A 21,247-nucleotide genomic window follows, 5' to 3' on the forward strand; every position below is an offset into this window, starting at 1 on the left:
TTTTTCATTATTTGTTGGATTTTTATTTTTATTTTTCAGATTTTTATGCATTTTTAAAAAGATTTTATATATTTTTTGTCACACTTTCTGGTTTCTTCGGAAAGGTAAATTACTGAAAACAAAACACCTGCACATTTTTTCCATGTTTTTTTCTTCTTTTTTTTTTCTGCCCACTTCTGCCTGTAAAGAAATTAGTCATATGGTCTTTATGGGATAAAAAAAAAAGAGAGATAAAATGTCAAAATAAGATCAAATGATGAAATTGTGAGATAGTCAAATTGTGATTATTTCAGGTCAGAATTTTATGATATCATTTATGAGATTAAAAAGTCATAATTACAAAGTCATAAATACGACATAAAATGTAGACATTTTGAGATAAAAGTCAAAATTATCAGATAAAAACTAAATTATGAGATAAAAGCTTTTTAGATTTTCATAAATGAGATAAAAAGCCATAATTAATAAATGAAAAGTCACAATTATGAGGTAAAAGGTCATAAATGAGTTTAAGATTAATACCTGAGATAAAAAGTCAAAATTCTAAGTATAAAGTCAATTGTGAGATAAAAAGTTGTAATGAGTAAAAAGTCACAGTTATGAAATTAAAAATTATGACTTTTTAAATCTCATAATCTGGCAGAAATGGGTTTCTGTACCTTCTAACCGTCACCTGTGTTGTGGAGTTCACACTGCCTTCCTCTTGTGTTCACATCTTAATCCTTCCACTCCGTCGCGCTTATAAAATGTTTATTTTTAAGTCCTACATCTATAATTTATATTGTCACAACTGAGCTACACTACTTCTGACAGATTAACATTAAATAAATAAATGTTTTTTGTTTGTTTTCTTTCTTTTTTTTTTGCCGGCCTGCTTCTTTCCTCGTGAGAAATACTTCAAGTTTGCTGATGATGATGATTATTGCAGATTTTCGTCAGAATCGGCTCATTTCTTGTATCGGCCACACACACGCACACTCACTCGTCTCTTTCACACACACATTCACACTTATTTTCACAGTTGGACATCACGCACTCTGCCTAGATACATCTTTGTACACAAACTGCCAGTGGATTCACAGTGACGTTTTGTTGTTGTTGTTGTTGTTGAACCCAAACTTTACAAACACAGACAGCCACCGATCCCGTCTTTCTCCATCATTTTCATCCTCCTCCTCCTCCACGGTCACCTCACTGCCTCCACCTGCTCGACGCTGTAACTCATCCAATCATCCACCTTTTTCTCCTCCGTTTCCATCAACCTCAAACCTCCTGAGGTCACTCTGGATCAAGCACGACCTCTTTTATTTCTTATAAAACCAGCAGATACAGTACATGTGCTTACATGCATCTGCATCTGGTTATATTTTAAATTAGCATCTAATTGTAATATTTTTCATAATTATAATAATCTGAAGTATGGAAGCTGTTTCTGCTCGTTAAAGAGGAAAAATATCTTCATGGTAAATCATACTGGTAAGACAAAAAGTCATAATTATTAAAATAAATCACAATTATGAGATTAAAAATCAGAATTTTGAGATTAGAAGTCCAAAGTTATGAGGAAAAAAGTCACTATTATGAGATTATAAGGTGACTTTATTTCATAACTTCACATTTTTGTCTCATAATTCTGATTTACCATGATGGGTTTTTTTTTTCTTTAATTTACACAAGCAGGCTTCCATATAATGGCGGTCAGATATCATATTAACTTTTTTTTTTTAAGAAACTCTAAAATCCCTGTTGAAAGGATCGAGGACCAGCGCTTCATCTTGTCCAAATCAAATCCTCCATAATAATTGTTATCAGTACAGGGTTACATTTATATAATTATAAAATATATTTATATTTATTCTGAATGTTTATTTTTAATTATAAATATTTCTGCAATATATTTACTTTTAATAATGTTATGAAGTAAAAAAAAATGTTTTCGCTCAGTTGCAGTGTTTTCTACTGTTCTGTGTTGTCTGATATTCTTTGTGTAATGATTTACAGACTGAAATTAATTTCAGTTTCACTTAAAGCAGATACAAACAGTAAAAAACAGAGCAGACATGATCCAGATGTTCTCCAGAGGTTGAACCGTCCCTCCTCTCTTCAGTCTCTCCGTTCTTCTCGTCTCTACGCTGTGATTGGTTGTGAAGGAGCCACGCTGTTCTCTCTGCTGCGGTTCTTCTTCTGCTGCTGTTGCTGCTGCTCGTCGTGGGCCGGGGTCTTCCGGTGCTGCTGACGGCGAGCTGTGTTGCGTGGCGGCAGGGTCAGGGTGCAGCAGGACACTCCCACCGTGGGCTCGGGCAGATCCTCCGCCATGGACCAGCTGTCCGTGGCCGGGTCGTACTTCTGGACGGCCGCCTTGTAGCGCTTCTCCGCCTCGTTCCAGCCTCCCAGCAGGTACAGCTTGTCGGCCAGCGGCGACAGGCCGGCGGTGCTCACGCCGAGGAGGAGAGGGGCGGCCCGGCTCCAGGTGGCGCTCTCCGGGGAGAACACCTCCACCGAGAGCACATCCACCCGCTCACCGCCGGGCCCCAGCTGGCTGCCTCCCACCACGTACACCTTCCCTCCGAGGGCGGCGGAGCAGTGCCAGCCGCGGGGTGTCTCCAAAGAGGCCTTCTCGCTCCAGGTGTCGGTCTCCACGTTGTAGCACGCCACAGAGCGGGAGTAGGCGCAGTTGATGTAGCCGCCGGTCACAAGGATGTCACCGGAGGGCAGGGTGGCGCTGGAGTGGCAGCAGCGGGGCATCTCCATGGGCGCACGCATCTGCCAGGTGTTGGAGGAGGGCAGGTAGCTCTCGGTGGTGGCCAGCAGACCCTCCACGTTACGCCCGCCGATGGCGAACAGGCGGCCGCCGCTGGCTGCCAGAGAAAAGTGGGTGCGGCGCTGACGCATGCTGGCCAGGTGGAGCCAGGTGTTGAAGCGAGGGTCATATCTGATGGAGGTTAAAGGCAGAGGAGGGAGTCATGGTTAGAGGGGTTTGTGCAGAGCAGGAGCTCCAATCGGCACCAAGCAGGTTAAAAATGACCTCCTAGAAGGTTAATGCACCTTTTGGTTTGTGCCTGATCATGTGGGTAGTGGGCCGTGTTAAGGGGGATGCATCCCTCTTGTTAATCTGCCATAACTCCTCTTCATCCCCAATAAATTTGAATAAATTAGTTTAAAACTCTGTCTGACTCATTGATCCTTTATCTGACTGAGGTTTGTCTAAGTTCTGTGGCCCTGACCATGGCTCTGACACATCAGTAGTCTGTACCGTGTATTCATAAATCCATGGAGCTGTCCGTGGTGCTGAAGTTACAGACGGCTTTATAATTGCACCTGTTTTCCGGCTCTTTTGTCAGTTTCGTCTTGGTTCCCTACTATTCTTTAAACCAGTGGTTCCAAAAGTTTTTCCTTAAAGGTGCAATTTACAAAATTCAGCTTCACTGTCCTCCCCGCATCCTTTTTCAAGCAGCCAGGTCACAAACTTTCTCATACTACAGCTACATGGTACACAACATCTTTCTGAAAACATCTGAAGTGAGAAAAAAGCACTGAAGTAACGTAATCTTGATCCACAATTCGATCTGAGTTTTGTTCACAGTGAGTTTTCCGACATGTCTTCCTCCCCTCCCCCAACTTCAGTGAGTAAACAAAGCGTTTGTTTTGTTTCTGTACTGCGACCTCTAGTGGCAGTGAATGTTGCATATGATACCTTTTATGGATATTGAGATTTATATCTTAATCAATCTAAACTTTAAACTTTTCTTTTCTTTGTCATCTGTGATGTGAAAACAGATTTTCACACAGTCAGAGAAAGTAAAGTGTGGGGGCTGCAAATAAACAGACACGTGTTTGTTGATGCTATCAAGCTGACCTTTTTCTCAGTAAAATTCAACCTTTGAATCCTTTTTTTTTATCAGCTGATTCACCAAATATTGTTAATGATTGATAATACTTGTGGGGTGGGGAGGCCTGAACTTTTTTTTGGCTTCTGAAGCGCAGCTGACCAGAAAAAGTTTGAGAAACGCTGCCCTGGACTACAGCACTGCAGTCGCTGTCTGGCGTCACCCGCCTGCACGCTCTGTGCTCCTTCGTGCTGTGAATTAAGGATTTATTTGGTGAATTTTATTTTGTTTCTGTTAAATATGAATGAATGAAAAAGGTCTCTCACTGCAGGGATCCTTTCCACAGTCTGTTTCCTGTCTCTGCACTGGGACGAGGTGGAAGTTGGTGAAGTTTACAGCCTGTCCTGCTGTTGCATTGCTCAGTGTACAATGACGCAGCTTAAAAAAATTAGCTAAAACTTGTTTACCAACCGCTGGTTTCACCTTTTTTCATCAGTTATCAACAAGCATATGTTGGCAGGAGTTTTTTATTTAAGTGCAATAGTTAATATAAAATATTTGTTTCCCTCACTGAAATGTTCTCCCTGTGCTTTTTTGTAAACCTCTCTCTGTTTTATCCTGTTAGTGTGATACACGCTGACAAACAAAGGAAAAAGTTTATTTTTAGGAAGTGGTTCCACTGTTTTTTTTCTGCCTGTATGTTTTAAGACGTCGAGTATCTCGTCCTCGTACCTGCTGAGGGTGCTGACGGCGTGCTTGGCCTGGTTGCGGGCGTCGTTCTGGTCCTCTCCTCCGGCCACATATAGGAAGCCGTCCATCACAGCCACGCACTGGTTGAAGCTCTTCGCCGGCAGCTGGGTGAGGTGACGCCAGGTGGCTCCTCCTTCACGAGGGTCCCTCCACAGCACCTGGAGGTCAAAGGTCAGTGAGGGGGGTTTCTTTTGTTTATGTCAGTGAACACAGAGATGGACACCGACCTCGCGGCTGAGCGCTCTCTCGGTGAGCGACGGTCGACCGCCGATGGTGAGCAGGGTCTGCTGGCCGGCACGGACCTGCGTGCGGCGGGACTGCAGGGTGTTCTGCTGGTAGGGCAGCAGGTGGTAGTTCATGGCGTCCACCAGCAGGCGGTGACACTGAGGGTCCATCATCATGCGGGGAACCGGCTGGATCTGACTCACCAGCTCGCTGGCCGGGATCGTCTCGAAACGGACGTGAGACAGGAGCTCTGCGGCGTGAGGCTGACGAGAGGCGTCGAAGTCGAGCCACCTCATGGCCAGCTGGAGAGAAAAACACGATTTCATTGGATAAGACAAAAAAATACAACATGTGATCTATTATAATGATGTTTACAGAGAATCTTTAAAAACCAAACCCCCCCGACCAAAACTGACAAATAAAAACTGAGAGAAATATCGACTTATGTCACATTTTATAAATTCATTAATGCCTACAATTCATTTTAGTATTTATGGTGCTTTTCATTGAATATTTATTTACTCAGTTTTAAGTCTATTTGTCTTTTATTTATTTTCATCCCCTTTTGGTCCTCCATACTAAAGTGGTCTAGTTTATAAATAAAACGATGGCTGCTTCTCTCCCTTCAGCTGCTCGTCTATTTAGGTCTGTAATGTAGTTGTATATTAATAAACATGTCGCTGCATACAGTGAGTTATACTTGGTGGTTTCTGCTCACGGTCGACCTGCAGGTGACTGATTCATGGAACTGTGCTCTGCTCTCGGCAGCTGGTCTGGGGTCTGTTTTTAGGTCTGGATGAAAATAGCAGGAAGGTCCAGAGGGTCGAAAAGTTTATACTGGAGTTTAATACTGGAGATGATGATACTTGTGGCGGTCGCATCCTAGAAGACCTGGCATTTCTCCTCAGTTAGGATATCAGGTGTGAATATGTCGTCATTAAAAGAATCTTTGAAATTAAATTCAGATTAAAATCAACTCTCTGAAACAACAGATCAAACCACAGCTACGATTCATTCAGTTTAAAGCGATAGTTTGGTATTTTTGAAGTGGGTTGTATGAGATATTTGTCCATAGTCAGTGTGTGACTGACCTAGTTCTCTCTTGCTCAACCAAACTCCTTTCCTTTCCAAAAACTGTAATTTTCCTTTGCAGAACACAGGAGTTGTTGGTCTACTGCTGCCTCAGTCTGACAGTTTTTTGTGTCGTAAGACTTTTCTGAATCTGAACTAACCTTTTAACTCACAGAAGTCACACAATAACACAAATAAACTAACCAATTGAGGCAGTGGTAGACCAACAACTCCCATATTCTGTGAGGTAAAATTGCTGTTTTTGTCAGTGGAGTTTGGTTGGTTTGGAGAAAGCAGTGTTTGGCTTGAATAGCGGCAGTTTCCTGTTGGCAAACGCTGTCTGACGGCAAAATAAAGCAGTGAAAATATTCTAAATATAGTGTACACGTAATCTTTTTGAAATTTGTTTTGCTGCTGACACTGTCCGCAGTGCATTATTTTTCCCCCAAAGACTGTTTCGCCTAGTCTTGCCCTACTGAGCTGTGATTGGCGTTGACCCAAAACAAAGTTTGACCTCTGACCTGGAAGGCAGTGACCTCTGAAGGCAGAATCAGTGAGTCGTCCTGCAGGAAGGCAGAGATCTGCTCCAGGGTCAGCTGGGTGAACAGCGGCGTGTCGGCGAACTGCACGAAGTTGTCCAGGACAAAGCGGCGGGCGGCGTCGCACACGGGCAGCAGGCCGTAGGCGGCGGCGATGTTCCAGATGTAGACGCAGGTCTGCACGTTGAGCTCGGCCAGCAGGAAGTCCATGCACATCTTGAGGAGCTGAGGGATCTGCAGGGTGGCGGCGGCAGAGGCGGTGCAGCCGATGGTGTAGAGGGACATGTGGACGCGTCCCAGGTAGGCGAAGGTGATGACGTTGGCGAGGCCTGCAGACAGAGGGGCGGCAAGAGCGAGACGGACTTTTAGATTTAATTACAGCCAAACCCACGTCTCTAACATGGGAGACCAGATGTTATTCAGGAAGTAGAAACACAGCCTGCTGTAGCCAGGAGAAACTTATCACAAAACCTGATTTCTTTTTCCTTAAATTCAGCTGCTCAAAGCATCATTTAGGCTTTATGATGCTCGTGCTGCATGAAATACTTTTTAAATTGGTTGCATCATTGTGTGCATCTATAAGGTTAAGTATACTCATACAGTATTTATTGGTATCTAGAAAGCTTTGGATTTTGACTAGAAGTTAAAATAAAGTCCCTGAGGTTTGAACAACATTGACAGCACAACATTCATTTATAGTGATGGATACACCACCTCTGGATAAGATTAGGAAGTTAAATCTTATTTGCACATTTGTGGTGGGTTAATATAAATGGAACCGGTGGCTGTACAGTCGGATTGCGTACCAAGAGGTGAGAGGGAGGGGAGCTCCAGGCGCTTCATGCCGGGGTCTTTGGCCAGAATCTCTCTGAAGTACTGACTGACTGAAGAGATGACCAGCTTGTGGACGTCAAAGGCTTTTGTCTTACAGGCCAACTCCAGGTCAGTCAGGAACCTGGGGAGGACAGCAGGTGGACGCATGAGGACGGATGAAAAACATACACAATACGAGACACATGCTATAATGGCATCATAAGGTAGGAAAGGGCAAATTTTCATTACTATTACCTTTTATGATAAATGTATTGGATTGAAAGTAAGTGTAGATAATAATCAGTGCCTACTTCTCCTGACGCATCTTGCTGAGCTCTTCCAGCAGGGCGTTGCCGTGCAGGGGTCGTGTCAGCTCGCTGCCCAGGCCGAGGCCCCTCTCTCCGGGCTTGATGACCGGCGGCGGCAGCGGCAGGTTGAGGCTGTTCAGCTGAGCGATGTCCAGCGCCGCCATCTGCTCGATCTTCTTCACCCCGGTCTCCACCACCACCACACCGTCGCCGCGGCTCTCCACCTTCATCTGGACCGGGTTGGTCTCCACGGCGACCTGAGAGATGGTTTCCTCGGCGGGCTTCTTCTGGCGGGAGGCCTTCTTCTTTGGGGCCATTTTGACTATTGAGGCTTTTTTTTAGGTTTTAACCTAAAGTTATTTCAGTAAATGGTTTCCTACAGTAACTGAGGTTTACTGAGTTGACTTTTTGACAGACAGGGACACTGGTTCACTTACTAAAAATCCAGCTGATCAACAAAACTAAATGAAAAATAGTTCCTGACACTGAATTAAGTGCTGACTTTTGTCCTCCTTCCAGAGTTCGTGATCGTTGGGGATTTCGTTGGTAGTTCCACTTCAACACAGCACACAGCACCTGAAAACAAAGAAGGAAAACACAAAGATGTTATTTGCAAAGTCTAGTCAAACCCTTTTATTTATCTTTATTTCACTTTTCTTTAATTTCACATAAATAAAATGATTTGGATGTGATGTAAGGCTGAAATACAGTGTCTGTGTGCGCGTGTGTATGAACATAACTGGCCTGTTTAGCAAAATTTAACTATTTAGAAGAACTATTTGGTGTATAGAAGCACAGCAATGCTTAATGGACCACAGCAGTGTAACAGTGTCATGTGTTTTCCTCACTTCAGTGCTGCTATTAGTTTGTATTCATGTCAGTTCTGTTTTAAAATCAAACTTTAAAAGTTGCGTTATTGATGATTTCGTGCTGCTGGCGGACACTAGGACCATGCAGCCACAAGTCAAACAGGTGAGAGAGACAAACAATAATTAAGCTCCTGGGCAGCAGGTGTGCAAAGACTGCAGACCTCCACCTCCTGAGACTCTGGTGCTTTTCCATGTTGATCTACGTAAACTGCACACACACATAATATATAAAATCCAACATTAACTTTTCAAATGATTCCTGGGCACTGTAAATATAAATTCAGTAACAAATTTAACCTGTAAGTCACTCTTTCACAATGTTCGATATTAATTTAGCAGTTTATTTCTGAGGTATTGTACTTTTTAATCATTATACAGTAACTAATTACTAGGTACTACTTACTTTTAGGCTTTTCACAGGTAGGAGACTCCCTGTGCTCCAGCAGTGGGTGTTTGTTGTTTCTGTCCTCCCCTTTTCTTTCCTTCTTTTGTTTTCATAAATGTTCCTAATGAATAGCTAGATTTCATTCGACCCTCCTTTTTGACAATAAAATTTTCAAAGAAACAACACAAAACAACTCAACTTTGTTCCCTGCACTTTACATGTTTTCTCAAGTACAATTAATTTAATATCAAGTTTATTTTGCTGGAAAAGTTTTTGTTTTGAATCATTTCAAATTTCCCTTAATGTGTCTTTTCAAATTTAGTATACTAACTTTTAGGACACTATTTTTTTTTTTTAAGTTAAAACAAATTGCGTCTTGTTTTTGTTCTTACAGTGAACATTTTGTCTCTTCTTTGTTGGCTACGATGTGTCTTTATATCTTGAATTATTAAAGAGAAAACTGTTCCAGATAAACAGTGTACTCCTGATAAACAACTGAAACAAATGTCTCCAGACTTTAAATCACACTATTGTTTCATGGTTACTGGAGGACAAAGCGAACCCTCTGACAGATGCACATTTCACTGCTAATCTCTGAACATCACACAACACAACAACCCGCAGACTGAGTGCCGACACCTTTTCTGAGTCCAACTGGGGATCACCTACAGACTCTGTATCTATGGGCCAGTAGCAGTGTGAATGACAGGTGCGGGTGTCCTTTTGTGAGGCCGTCCAGAAATGAAGCTCAGGGTCGGGTTTGTGGTTTACAGGCAGCATTCAATGCTGCACGTCACAAGCTGTGTATTTCAACCACAAAGCGACGGGGGAATCTTATTCATGATTGCAATGAGTCGCAGTCTGCACACTGCAGCATGTCAGTGAAGAGGACTGTAACAGAGAGGGATCACATGTGAGTGATGATGTGCAGAGAGAAGAGGTGTGTCTGAAATAAACAAATGGTGTATGTGGAGTTTCCTGGATGTAACTAATATATAAGTGTCATCTGCCTATTTCTGTTTTGTTGGCTTGGTTGTGTATCTGTTGTTCTGGCTTTTGAGGGCGCATGAGGCATGTGTGGAAAAGCAGTAGGCAGTAGTAGGTAAATCATTAATACCCAATCTAACATCACTTATCAACTTTTATGTCTGTTACCTAGCAACCAGCAATACTTTTCTCATCTCACCAAGGTAAACAACTGTGGCTCCGTTGTGTTTTTATCATTGAAACACACTGAACATACATTGAAACATACAAAAAAGCAAGAACAAAGATAAGCAGTTAACTTCAATACAGCTGTTACAACGGAGGTGATGGTAACATCTGTAGAGAAATCCAAAGTTGTTCATTTTGGGAAATTTACAACAACGCTGACTTGGGAGATAAAAGAAAGAAAGTGAGCTAAAGACAGCAGACACAGTCTCTGCCACATCTGCAGCCATATGGATTCAACAAATTAGCTAACACTGGCTAATGTTAGCTGTAACTACCGTTACCTTCCATCAACGAATACTATGGTTAGCTACTCTTAGCTATAGCTAACTATCATTACTTTGTGTCAACAGTCACCACTGTTAGGTACTCTTAGCTGTAAGAACCATTATGTTATGTCAAGAATTACTACCATTAGCTACTGTTAGCTGTAACAACCGTTACCTTCTGTTAACAAAAACACAACCCATAGCAACTCTTAGCTGTAATGGTTACCTTCCATCAACCAGCACCATCGTTAGCTACTACCGTTAGCTACTACCTGTGAACAATCACTACCTTTAGCTTCTGTTAGCTGTAACTACTGTTAGCTTCCATGAGTGAATACTACCATTAGTTGCTGTGAGCTGTAACTACCAGTTACTTTCCCTCAACAGTTACCACCATTAGCTACTCTTAGCTCCAACTACCATGACATTCCATCAACAAACACTACCATTAGCTGCCGTTAGCTAGTTAGTCAGTTAACTACTACTACGAGTGGCAGCCAGGACAGCTTAACAGTGAATCTAAAGTTAGGAGAGATCATTTAAGATTTTTGGAAGTTAGGATGCTTGTGTAATTGACATTTCCCATCTTAAGTTAGGGTCTGCGAGATAGGAAGTTTCTGCAGTGCGGCCCCTGTTCAGAACCAAAACTCTGATGTGAAAGTGCAAAAAAGTTTGTTTTAGACAAAAACAATGCACAATCCTGAGACAAAAAAAAAAAAAAAAAAACTAAATAAATAAAATAAAATCTTGACTTATGGTCCAGGTTCAATGGCTTAATTTTGTTTTAAAAGGCTTCGGAAACAACACACATTTAACAGCTAAGTGCTATACTAGCTTTAACATTTAGCTAAAATGATAAACTCTAGTGACAGTAGCTGGAATGGAGAGGAAACATAAAGTCATCTGCTGTTGGACGGTGTTAAAATGAACTTGATGTCTGATAGTAAACAGCAGGACGATGATCTTTGTTCCTGGCTCAGACTTTGTTGTTGTTCACCTGAGCCCAGTGCAGGGATCACCTCACCGCTGTGTCTCAGTAGGAATGAAAAGTAAACCCAGTGTCTATTTGGGGCCTTAGCTGTGTGCCAGTATTACATGACCTTTCTTTCACTGGCCATCACTTCATTTTACTTCTGTCATTTTTGCTTCATCGATGCCCTTTCTGCCCTCTAATTAATGCTGTTAAACACATTTATTGTCAGTTAGTTATTAGACCGAACTGGTGCTTTTCAAAGTCAGACCTAAAGTTGGTTTTCATGCTAGCCTAATTTATGTGGATACTCTTTTAGCCAGGATAGCGGTATGGCTGTAGGATGTCTCTGTAGGTCAGTAGGTGCACCACTTTGGTCCAGACTGAAATAACTCAACAACTGTTAGATTTATTGCCATGAAACTTTGTACAGACTTTTATGTTTCCCAGACGATGAACGCTGATAACTTAGGTGATCCTCTGACTTCTCGTGTTGCGCCACTATTAGGTCAAAGTTTCAGTTGTTAAATTATTTGGTTTATGGCTTAATATCTGCAAAACTAGTGAATTTTCCATCAGCATCAGTTGTACTTTGGGTTTGCTCCTAATTGGCAAACGTTATCATGCTACCATGCTAAGTAAATATGGTTAAAAAAAAATACCTGCTTAGCATCAAAATGATAGCATTGGCTCTATGAGCATTTTAGCATTTAGTTGAACACAGCTGTGCCTCACAGAGCTGCTAGCATGGCTGTAGACTTTTATTATTGTTTAATATTGAGCTTGAGTTTTTTTGGTTATTAATGTGCATTTCTTGAGCTTAATATCCTCTAAAGAACTTCAGATAGCTTTGCAGACTATTGCAGATTAGCGTCACTTAAAAGTTCCAGTGAAACTTCTGGCTAAGTGCTTCCTGTAAAGCAGGTCTGAAATGGGTTTCATTAGAACTAGCTAGTTTTTCTTATTTTTTGCTTGTAGTTTATCAGCCAACATGAATAATTTAGAACATAAGATGAAAAAAACATAACAGGAAGAAAATACAAGACATAACAAGAAAAAACAACGTAACAAGAAGAAAATTCTATAACAAGACGTATCAAGCTGAAAATGGCGTGAAAAGACATAACAAGACAAAAATAATATAAGACAAAAACAATGTAACAAGACTTAACAAGACGTAAGAAGATATGACAAGACAAACATGATGTAAGAAGAAGAAAACAACGTAACAAGATGAAAATGCTGCAAAAGACATAACAAGATGAAACAGACAGAGTAAGTGACGGAGTAAAGGTGACATTAGCTTTCCACATAAACAGCGGGTAGAAATGTCCTTCAGAGGGTGTCTTTTTACTTTTATACTTTAAGTACTTTTCAGAGCCTGTACTTTTTCACTTTTACTTGATTAAAGAAGTTGAACCAGTACTTCTACTTTTACCAGAGTCCTTTTTTTTACACAAGTATTTGTACTTCTACTTTACTAAAGAACATGTGTACTTTTGCCACCTCTGACTTCTGCCAGTGTTAGCCTGCTGCATCTGAAACCTGAAAGCCGAGTTGTAACTTTAGCTGTAAACTTCTGTCCTCATGGGAAAAGTATCCTAACACCAACAACACATACAAACGCCGCAATTACAGTGAGCAATCATGGCCACAAATGTATACATGATTCACTCCGTCCATCTCCTCCACCCCTCCTCACTCATTCGCTCTGTGTCTGAACTTGGCTCTTTTTAAATAGCCTCCATTGGCTCGCTGGCCAACGGCCTCCACACATGGACAGGCCGGAGGAAGGCAGGAGACGGGATCGTACAGGACGGGGCAGCAGCTGTTGTCGGTGTCATATGAAGAGGAGGGGCTCACAGTTACAGATCGTATGGGCTATTTGGGATGTTGCAATCGCCCTTTAAACAGTTGAAACAGCAACGCTCAGCAGGCAGGACGCTGTATAACGTCATTACACCGCAATTTAACTGAGAGGAGGATTGATGCTCCGAGATGCTGCAGCATGTGGACTGTAATAAAAAAAAAAAAAAGTTTGGATCGTATGCATCAGCAGCTGAGAGTTTCTGTGAATGTGACCCTCTCAGTCTAATGATCACAGGCATGGAGCCATAAAAAAGGTGTAGGGAGGTGATAAATTCAGTGTCAAGGCCAACTGGAGACAAGTGGGGCAGGATGATGACAAAAATGTATTTCATTCATCCAGAAACAACAAGGTGGAAGACAGAAATAACATCTTAATCAGCACGGGTTCCAGAGACTCTTAGAGAGTCTTATCAAGATGTATTCCTTGTATCTAGCTCTTATATTCATATATTTACTGTGTTTTCACAAAATAGATGCTCAAAAGTGTTCAGCTCTTCCCCTCAACTCCAGTACATGTCAAGTATTAGCTCACTTAGCTTACTTAAATGTACTACAAGGAGTTTTCTGGAAATTAAAAAAAAATTTGTGGTTACCACGGTTGAAAAACTACCATTTTTGTCGACAGGGGTCTCCAAAATCAACACAAGTTCCTTCTTGTAGCTTTGAGTAAAAGTACCAGTATCATTGTGTAAATCTACTCGATTACAAGTAAAATTCCTGCTTTCAAAATCCTACTTAAGTAAAAGTATGCTTCTATTATCAGCAAAATGTATTTTAGCGTATGATATGTAATTTCCAAAACAATAACAAAAGATGTAGTTTGTGGATGTTGAAAAGAAGCGTGGGATCATGGGAGTTGTTGTCTTTAACTGACTCTGGCAGAAATCTTGTTCACAACAAAGGTAAAGTTTTTCATTTCAGTTTTTCATGTTATGTTCAGTCATGTTTGCCAACTTCCTCCCTCATTCTCTGATATGTTCAATGTATGTTTTTCCGCTGAAGTCACAGCAACTAGAGGCGAGCAGGAAGCGCACAGATAGCCTGAATAAAATTACACATTACTCTGGGTTTGAACATTTTTGAAAAGATTTGGAATAATTTAAGTACACAGCTCAACACAATATATTATCTCTAGCATTTAGACATTTTTAATGTGGAAATGTTTTAATTGCTGTCCAATTAAAAACACTCATCTTATCAGCCATGTTTTCAGCTTTGTGCATTTTTTTCAGATGATCTTGTGGTTTTGTAAATGGTTTGTTTGGCTTAAGAAAAAGGAGAAGTGTCTCAATTCATAAAGGAGCATTTCCCCCTTCAGTTTTAGGGAAATGTAGAGATTTTTATGGAAGGATAATGTACAGTGAGCAAGCCATTATTGTAAAATAAACCCTGACAGGGTGATGCAGGTCTTGAATTATACTCATTATCCCAATTATTACATGGTTACTTACCAAAAAATCTGTAATTTGATACAAAATATAGCATTTAAAATTATTTTATTGATTTAAAAAATATTTTACTGCACCTCCAGAGTCTATGATCAAAACTGCATCCATAGCAATTGTCTGTTCTTCGTCAGCAACCGTCTGTTATGGAGAACTGACAGACCTGAGACGTGCTGCACACCGTCCCACCACACACACCCAGTTCAGACAGTGTGCATCTGTACGTGAACATGGCATGAAGGACCTACAGTGAAGATTCAGGGTAAAAACATGATGTAAGTAACATTTTTTTTAGTCAACCTGTTGGGGATTTAGGAGACTTAGATTACACCAGACGAGCAGTATGGAGACATTTTATGTTTTTATTATGTTGTCTTTTCCATTTGAAGACCATTCACTTTCACTGTTTGGGAGATTCTACAACAGTGTTTTCCGGTGAAACTCCAGCAGTATTTTGTGGACTAAAACAAAAAGCCTGCCCTTCAATTAGCATGAGCATGAGCAGATAATGACTGAGCTTTCATTTTGGGTGAACTATCCCTTTAAATAACAAATAACTATAGCTATTGAATAAAGTACAATATTAGCCTCTAAAATGTAGTGCAGTTTAAGTTTAAAGTAAAATTATGACCTTGGTGATGTTTCAGACAAACTAATCTTGCTTTGGAAGTGATTCTGAGGCATGAAAACAATCTTTGCTCTGCAGAGATCAGACTTCAGAAATATCTGAGACCAAGGTTAGTGCAGGGAGCAGCTGCTCCGTCATCCACCGTACTGGGAACCAGACTTCACCACCACCACCATCATTATCACTGATAAATATACTGTAACTAACAACAGCACATCCTTCCAAAACAACAGCACCACGGCCTCAAAGGCAACACAGTTGTGACTATTATATTAAAAACAAAACAACAAAATACAAAAGTAACAAAATAAAGCAGTATTTAAAAAAAAAAAAAAAAGGTTTTCATTAATAAATAAACATAAACCCAAATAAGTTAGCAGTACTTGAAAAAATCGAGGCACAATTTTCTTGAGTTTTCTTTAAGCTACCAGAGCTTAAATATTTGAAGTTAGCATCACATGTACTTTTTGATTACAATTAAATTCAAATTATTGATAATAATCAAATATTTTCAGTAAATCCACATTTTTTATTTTTTATTATTTTATTTTTTTTTATTTAGGGACCTTATTTCCCTCATTAATTGGAAATTATTAGCTTAATTAGGAAAAAAGAAAGAAAATTCTATTGGCACGCAACATTTTTAAATTAGTAGAACCTATGCATAAATATGAAATTTTCACTACTTAATGCAAATAATTAATTTGCACACTCAGTTTTAAAGTTGGGTTTAAACACAGCAGAAAAAATCAACTTCTACACAATTAACAACTAAAATAATTGTTCAGAAGTTTTTCTTTTAATACCAATTTACAGAAATTTATTGAGAAATTATGAGAAAACAGGTTTGTAAAATAAAGTGTTATCAATATTTTTCATGTTATGAACAGCATTATACAGTATTTTACTATGTTTCATGAAAGTCTGCAAGTTTTAGAAAACGTAACCAAACACTCAAAGGTTTCAGATGTCAGTAAGAGGTCAGATATTTGCCTGGTGACCCAGATACAAACAAACAGCTGGATGTAAATAAAAACAAGCATTAAAGTGATTTTCTGTGACAAACCGAGGAACCAAATGTGTTCCAAAGTTAGTCTGAGACATTTCAGCAGTCAGAGCCACACATGAATCCATATCCGTAACTAATTACTCTGAAAGATATTAATGTAAACGTCCAGCTGGACAGAAATTGAGCTCAGTTTGAATCACCGCCAGCGTCTCGACCCAGATGGTCGATCACAACATGTGAGCTGAGGGGAAACACCAGCTTCAGTCTGCAGCTTCTACTTACTAACAGATATTTATTTACATCTTTAATTTACTCTGGATGAAACTTCTTTTGTTTTTAACTTTACAAATATTCAGTGTTTCCTCAATTATTTATTGTTTTTTTTCTGTGAGATAAATACCAGATAAATAACACAATGTAGCTGCAGATTAATTTGTTTGTCAGGTGGTAATATAAGTTCGTTTCATTGAAACAGAAAAATAAACAGTTTTACTGTGTAAGAAAAGGAGAAGGGAGGTAATCTAAGCACCTGGGGCCCTGCTTTAGTCCTGACTTTTATTTTTAGACGCCGACCTCAGTGTGAAACTGCTCTGAGTATTTGGAGCTTTGCAAAGAAGCACAGATATGTCAACTGGTATAAAGTGAATCACTGTGATGCTTTTGTCAGAGCTGTGTTTTTCCTGCCAAAATAAATGACATAACTGAGACTGGAGAGCCGCCCAGTACAACCACATTCTTTGTGTCTCTGTTGCTCTGCTTTGATGTTTAATACTTTGGTTAAAGAACTGTTGACGTGCACCAACAGAGAGCGGAGTGACAGTTTTCATGCTGGATATCCGAGACAAGGAACACAGTTGAATTCATAAGAAGCAAAACATGCCATTTATCAGGTCAACACACTCAGCGGTTTTCCACCTATGGTCTTACTCGAGCTGCTGTGACCAGTAGCTTCTGGTGGCTAACCCTAGCTAACAGTTGCCTCTATGGCCTTACTCAGGCTAGACATTTAGCTTACAGTGGCTAATGTTGGCTAATGTTTGCTGCTATGGCCTTACTCGCGCTGGTGTGGCTATTAGCTTATAGCAGAAAATGCTAGTTAATCTAAGGAAACTTTGTGTATGGGAGGATTTTTGAAATATGAACCGAGACAGGCTAGCTGTTTCCAGTCTTTATGCTAAGCTAGGCCAATTGCCTCCTAGCTTCGGGGCCATATTTAACATATAAATATGAGATTTATATCAATAGTCTCATCTGACTTTGTTTGAGCCAATCCAACAGCATCCAATCCAGTTGCAGGAGAGAACCATGAAGAACTAACATAACGTTATAGACGCCAGTTAGAAAAAATTATACCAAAGATAATTTTGTTGGTGTTAAAAAAACAACTATGTGGTTTTCAAAAAAAAAACAAATTTAAAAATATACAGGTTGAAATTTTCAGACAGCAACTTTCCCGTTTTGTTCAACATTTAAAGTCACACAAAGAACGATAAGTCAAGGCTAATATATAGCGAGCTAATGCTTAGCTAATGTTAGTTTAATGAGTAACTTTGTAAAAACTGGGACTTGACTTGTGACCTGTCAGTGTTGACTTGAGACTCAAGTGCAAAGACGTGACTTGCAAAACAAAGACCTGGTCCCACCTGTGCTACAGAACACATGGGTTCTTGAACATGACCACTGAATTGAAGTAGCACCAGTCTTAATAAAACCAGAACATTATGAGCTTTACTAGTGTTATTAACTGCATGTCTATGGTTTTGCACTGCAAACTGTTTGTGTTGTTGTTTTTGTTGTGAAGTGTTTTTGTCCACGACCTGTAGCTACCCCTACACACACACACACACACACACACACACACACAAAACACCACCCTTGTGCCTCTCCACCTCTTCTATCGCTCTGTGAATTCCATTGCGTATCTCATGAGTGTATTTATAGGTGCTGACCATCACAACACATATGCATGTGTGTGTATTTTGTGTGTGTGTGTGTGTGTGTGTGTGTGTGTGTGTGTGTTACAGCTAGGGACTGGAAAGAGACGGACTGACACCTCCTGCAGAGTAGTAATATCCCAACAGCAACTGTCAACTGCTTCACATTGTTTCCACTCAGCAGTTAAATATAAATATTCATATAAATTATTAATTAATATGATGATGTCATGTAGTAGAAGAGGTACTCATATTTTACTTGAGTACTCGTTGGGCCCCAATAGAGCTCTACATAATGTCATTAAACATCTTATTACAATTTCACAAGCATTAACACACAAGTGGTGGAATGTATCCGAGTACATTTACTCAAGTCCTGCACCTAAGTACAATTTTGACAACTTTCTTTAGTATTTACATTTTATGTTACTTTTAGCATCTATTCCACTACTTTTCAAGGATAAATACTTTACTTTTTACTGCACTACATTTATTTGACAACTTTAGTTACTAGTTACTTTTTACATAAAATATGATATGATGCAGTACTATATTACTTATCTGTCTAATACTGAAGTATTTGACAGACTACACCCTTCAAAAGCTCTAACATGTGATAAAAACAGAATACACTATAATACTATAATACTGCGACACTGTATAATGAGGCATTCTGCACAACGAGTACTTGTACTTTTGATACTTTTAGTAAATGTCTGCACTTTTTCGAAGTGGCATTCTGAATCAGGACTTTTACTTGTAACAAAGTATTTTTAGTCCGTCACTCTTAGAAATATGGGCTCAAAGGGGTTCTTCCTGAAAGGCTGAGGTTCTACCCAGAACCATTTTCTTCTGAAGAACCCTTTTTTGGAGAAAGGGTTTGTCAAGGGTTCTTTGTAAGACTGAGAGTTGCATTGAGAACCCTTCTCATCCACATAGCCCCTTTTGGGAGATGGAGTTCTTCAAAGATTGTTGAGATCCTTGAAGAACTCTGACCTTAAGGGTCCTTTGTATAAAAGAGTTCTCTGTAGAGCCTCCCAGGTGGGTTCTAGAGAAAACCCTTGGGATATAAAGGGGTTCTGGGTAGAACCCCCTGGGTGGGTCCTAAATAAACTCTTGGAATATAAAAGAGTTCTCGGGAGAGCCCTCTGGGGAGGTTCTAGATAAAGGTCTTGGAATATAAAAGGGTTCGCAGCAGAACCCCCGGGTGGGTTCTAGATAAAACACCTGGAATATAAAAGGGCTCACGGTAGAACCCTGAGTAGGTTTCAGTTAGCAGCCTGAGAAGGTGGAAAGATTCTGGATAGAAACCCCAGAGAGGGTTCTGGATGGAACCATTGCACCATAGAAGGGTTCTCCTTTAGACCCTTTCTTATGGGGTGTTCTGGGGAAACCTTTCACGGGTGGTTCTGGGCATAACCCTTTATGTTGGGTTCTACATAGAACTCTGAAAGGAGTTCAAGTGGAAATGTAACAAAAAGGGTTCTCCTATGGAGCCAAGCCATGGTTCTAGTTAGTGCCTTTATCTCTAAGAGTAAAAGGACACATTTCTCTGTTGTGGGACTAATAAAGGATTATCTTAACTACAGTGAAAAGTACAAGAAGTCCTTCTGAAATGTGGTGTAATAGAAATATAAAGTAGCATGAAATGTAAAGTACTTCAAAACTGTACTTAAGCTGAGTACTTCATGGGCTGGAGGAGTTTTCATTTCAGTCCACTTTAATGAAACCTTGGTGGGAATGTGGAGATTTTAGGATATAAAGGTGCTTTGGTTCCTTTAAGTGACTAACTTGTCTTGACACAACAAGCTGTACTGCAGTAAATGAAAAGTATTTTTACCTCTTTCTCCCTCCTGGTTCCTGCTCGTCTTCTCTTCTTTTTGCTCTCTCAGCTTCTCTCTTATAGCTCTCTTCTAAGTTCTTTCATTTGTCTTTGTTGTTGTTCTCTAACAGGTTCCTCTTTGCTTCGTCCCTCCGTCCTCTGTCAGTCTGCCACAGTGCTGTGTGTGTGTGTGAGTGTGTGTGTGTGTGTGTCAGGGAGGAAATCAGGGTCTCAGTTGCGAACATCTAAAATCAAACCACGCCTCCTTCGGCCAACATCAGATCCTCTTCTTTCCATCTCCAACGTCCACCTACATTTCCAAATACAGGCACCCCCTTCACCCTCCCCTCCAAAAATATCCCATAAGAGGCCCCTCTCCTCTCACCCGGCCCCGCCTCACGGCCTCTCATGGCCCTTGGGTTTCAGGTTTTAGATATGGTTGCAGTGTTGTGTATCTGCTGCATTTTTACAACATAACTGTGAAAATACTCCACTACAAGTAAAAGTCCTGCATTCCAAACCTTACTCGAGTACTTAATATGCATGAAAATGGTCCCTGTCAGTATATCTGACATTTTTACAGCTGCATTAATGTGTATGTTACATTTTGCTGCTGTAGATCTTTGTTTGAGCTAATTTTTGTTATTTTTACTTTTAAAAAATGACTTAAATAACTGATTATCAAAATCGATGCTAAACTTCCAAATTGACTAATTATTGTCAATTATAATATATTACAATATATATATATAATTATATTTAATTCCAAAAAATATCACAAAACACCAAAGAAATGCTTACTACAGGTTCTCATCTTCCATGGAAACAGCATTTTTGTTAAAAATCAGGGTGGTTATGTTGATTTTCAGTTGGTCTAGCTACTGTTTTTCATCAATCGATCAATCGATCCATTAATCTACAATATGTCACAAAATTGTGTAAAATGTCCCAAAAAGTTCCCACAGCGAGAAGTGACATATTTAATTTGCTTGTATTGTTTGACCCAAATGTCCAAAACTCAAAAATAATCAGTTTACATTTAACAGAAAATGAAGAGGAGCAGCAAATCATAGAGAAGGGGGTAAACATTTGCTTGAAAAATCACTTTTTAAAACGGTTCTTTATTAATTTTCTGTTGTTCAATTAATACAGTAACATACTAATAGTCAGCTGATTAATATGCTAATATTTCCTTCTATAATTAAAAACCCCATGATACAGATGTTATCCTAATAAAACAATAATAATATATTAATATTAGATTCACCTCAACTAAATAAAAGATAGCGAAACCATGTAACC

At 39.9% G+C, this 21,247-nt stretch overlaps 1 protein-coding gene across 1 annotated transcript; it reads right to left on the reverse strand.

The window, feature by feature from the left end:
* Positions 1–1,715: 1,715 nt before the first annotated feature.
* Positions 1,716–20,164, reverse strand: klhl43 (kelch-like family member 43). The gene is made up of 7 exons (XM_084738688.1): positions 19,964–20,164; positions 7,537–8,109; positions 7,219–7,367; positions 6,395–6,741; positions 4,805–5,104; positions 4,560–4,735; positions 1,716–2,932 (listed from the first exon to the last, which is right to left on the reverse strand). The coding sequence occupies exons 2-7, from the start codon at positions 7,848–7,850 to the stop codon at positions 2,128–2,130; spliced, it is 2,091 nt and encodes a 696-aa protein (XP_084594814.1). The 5' UTR covers positions 7,851–8,109; positions 19,964–20,164; the 3' UTR covers positions 1,716–2,127.
* Positions 20,165–21,247: the final 1,083 nt, after the last annotated feature.

Source organism: Lutjanus erythropterus, chromosome 16, assembly GCF_056507025.1.
Source record: "Lutjanus erythropterus isolate fLutEry1 chromosome 16, fLutEry1.hap2, whole genome shotgun sequence".
NCBI classification, from domain to species: domain Eukaryota; kingdom Metazoa; phylum Chordata; class Actinopteri; order Lutjaniformes; family Lutjanidae; genus Lutjanus; species Lutjanus erythropterus.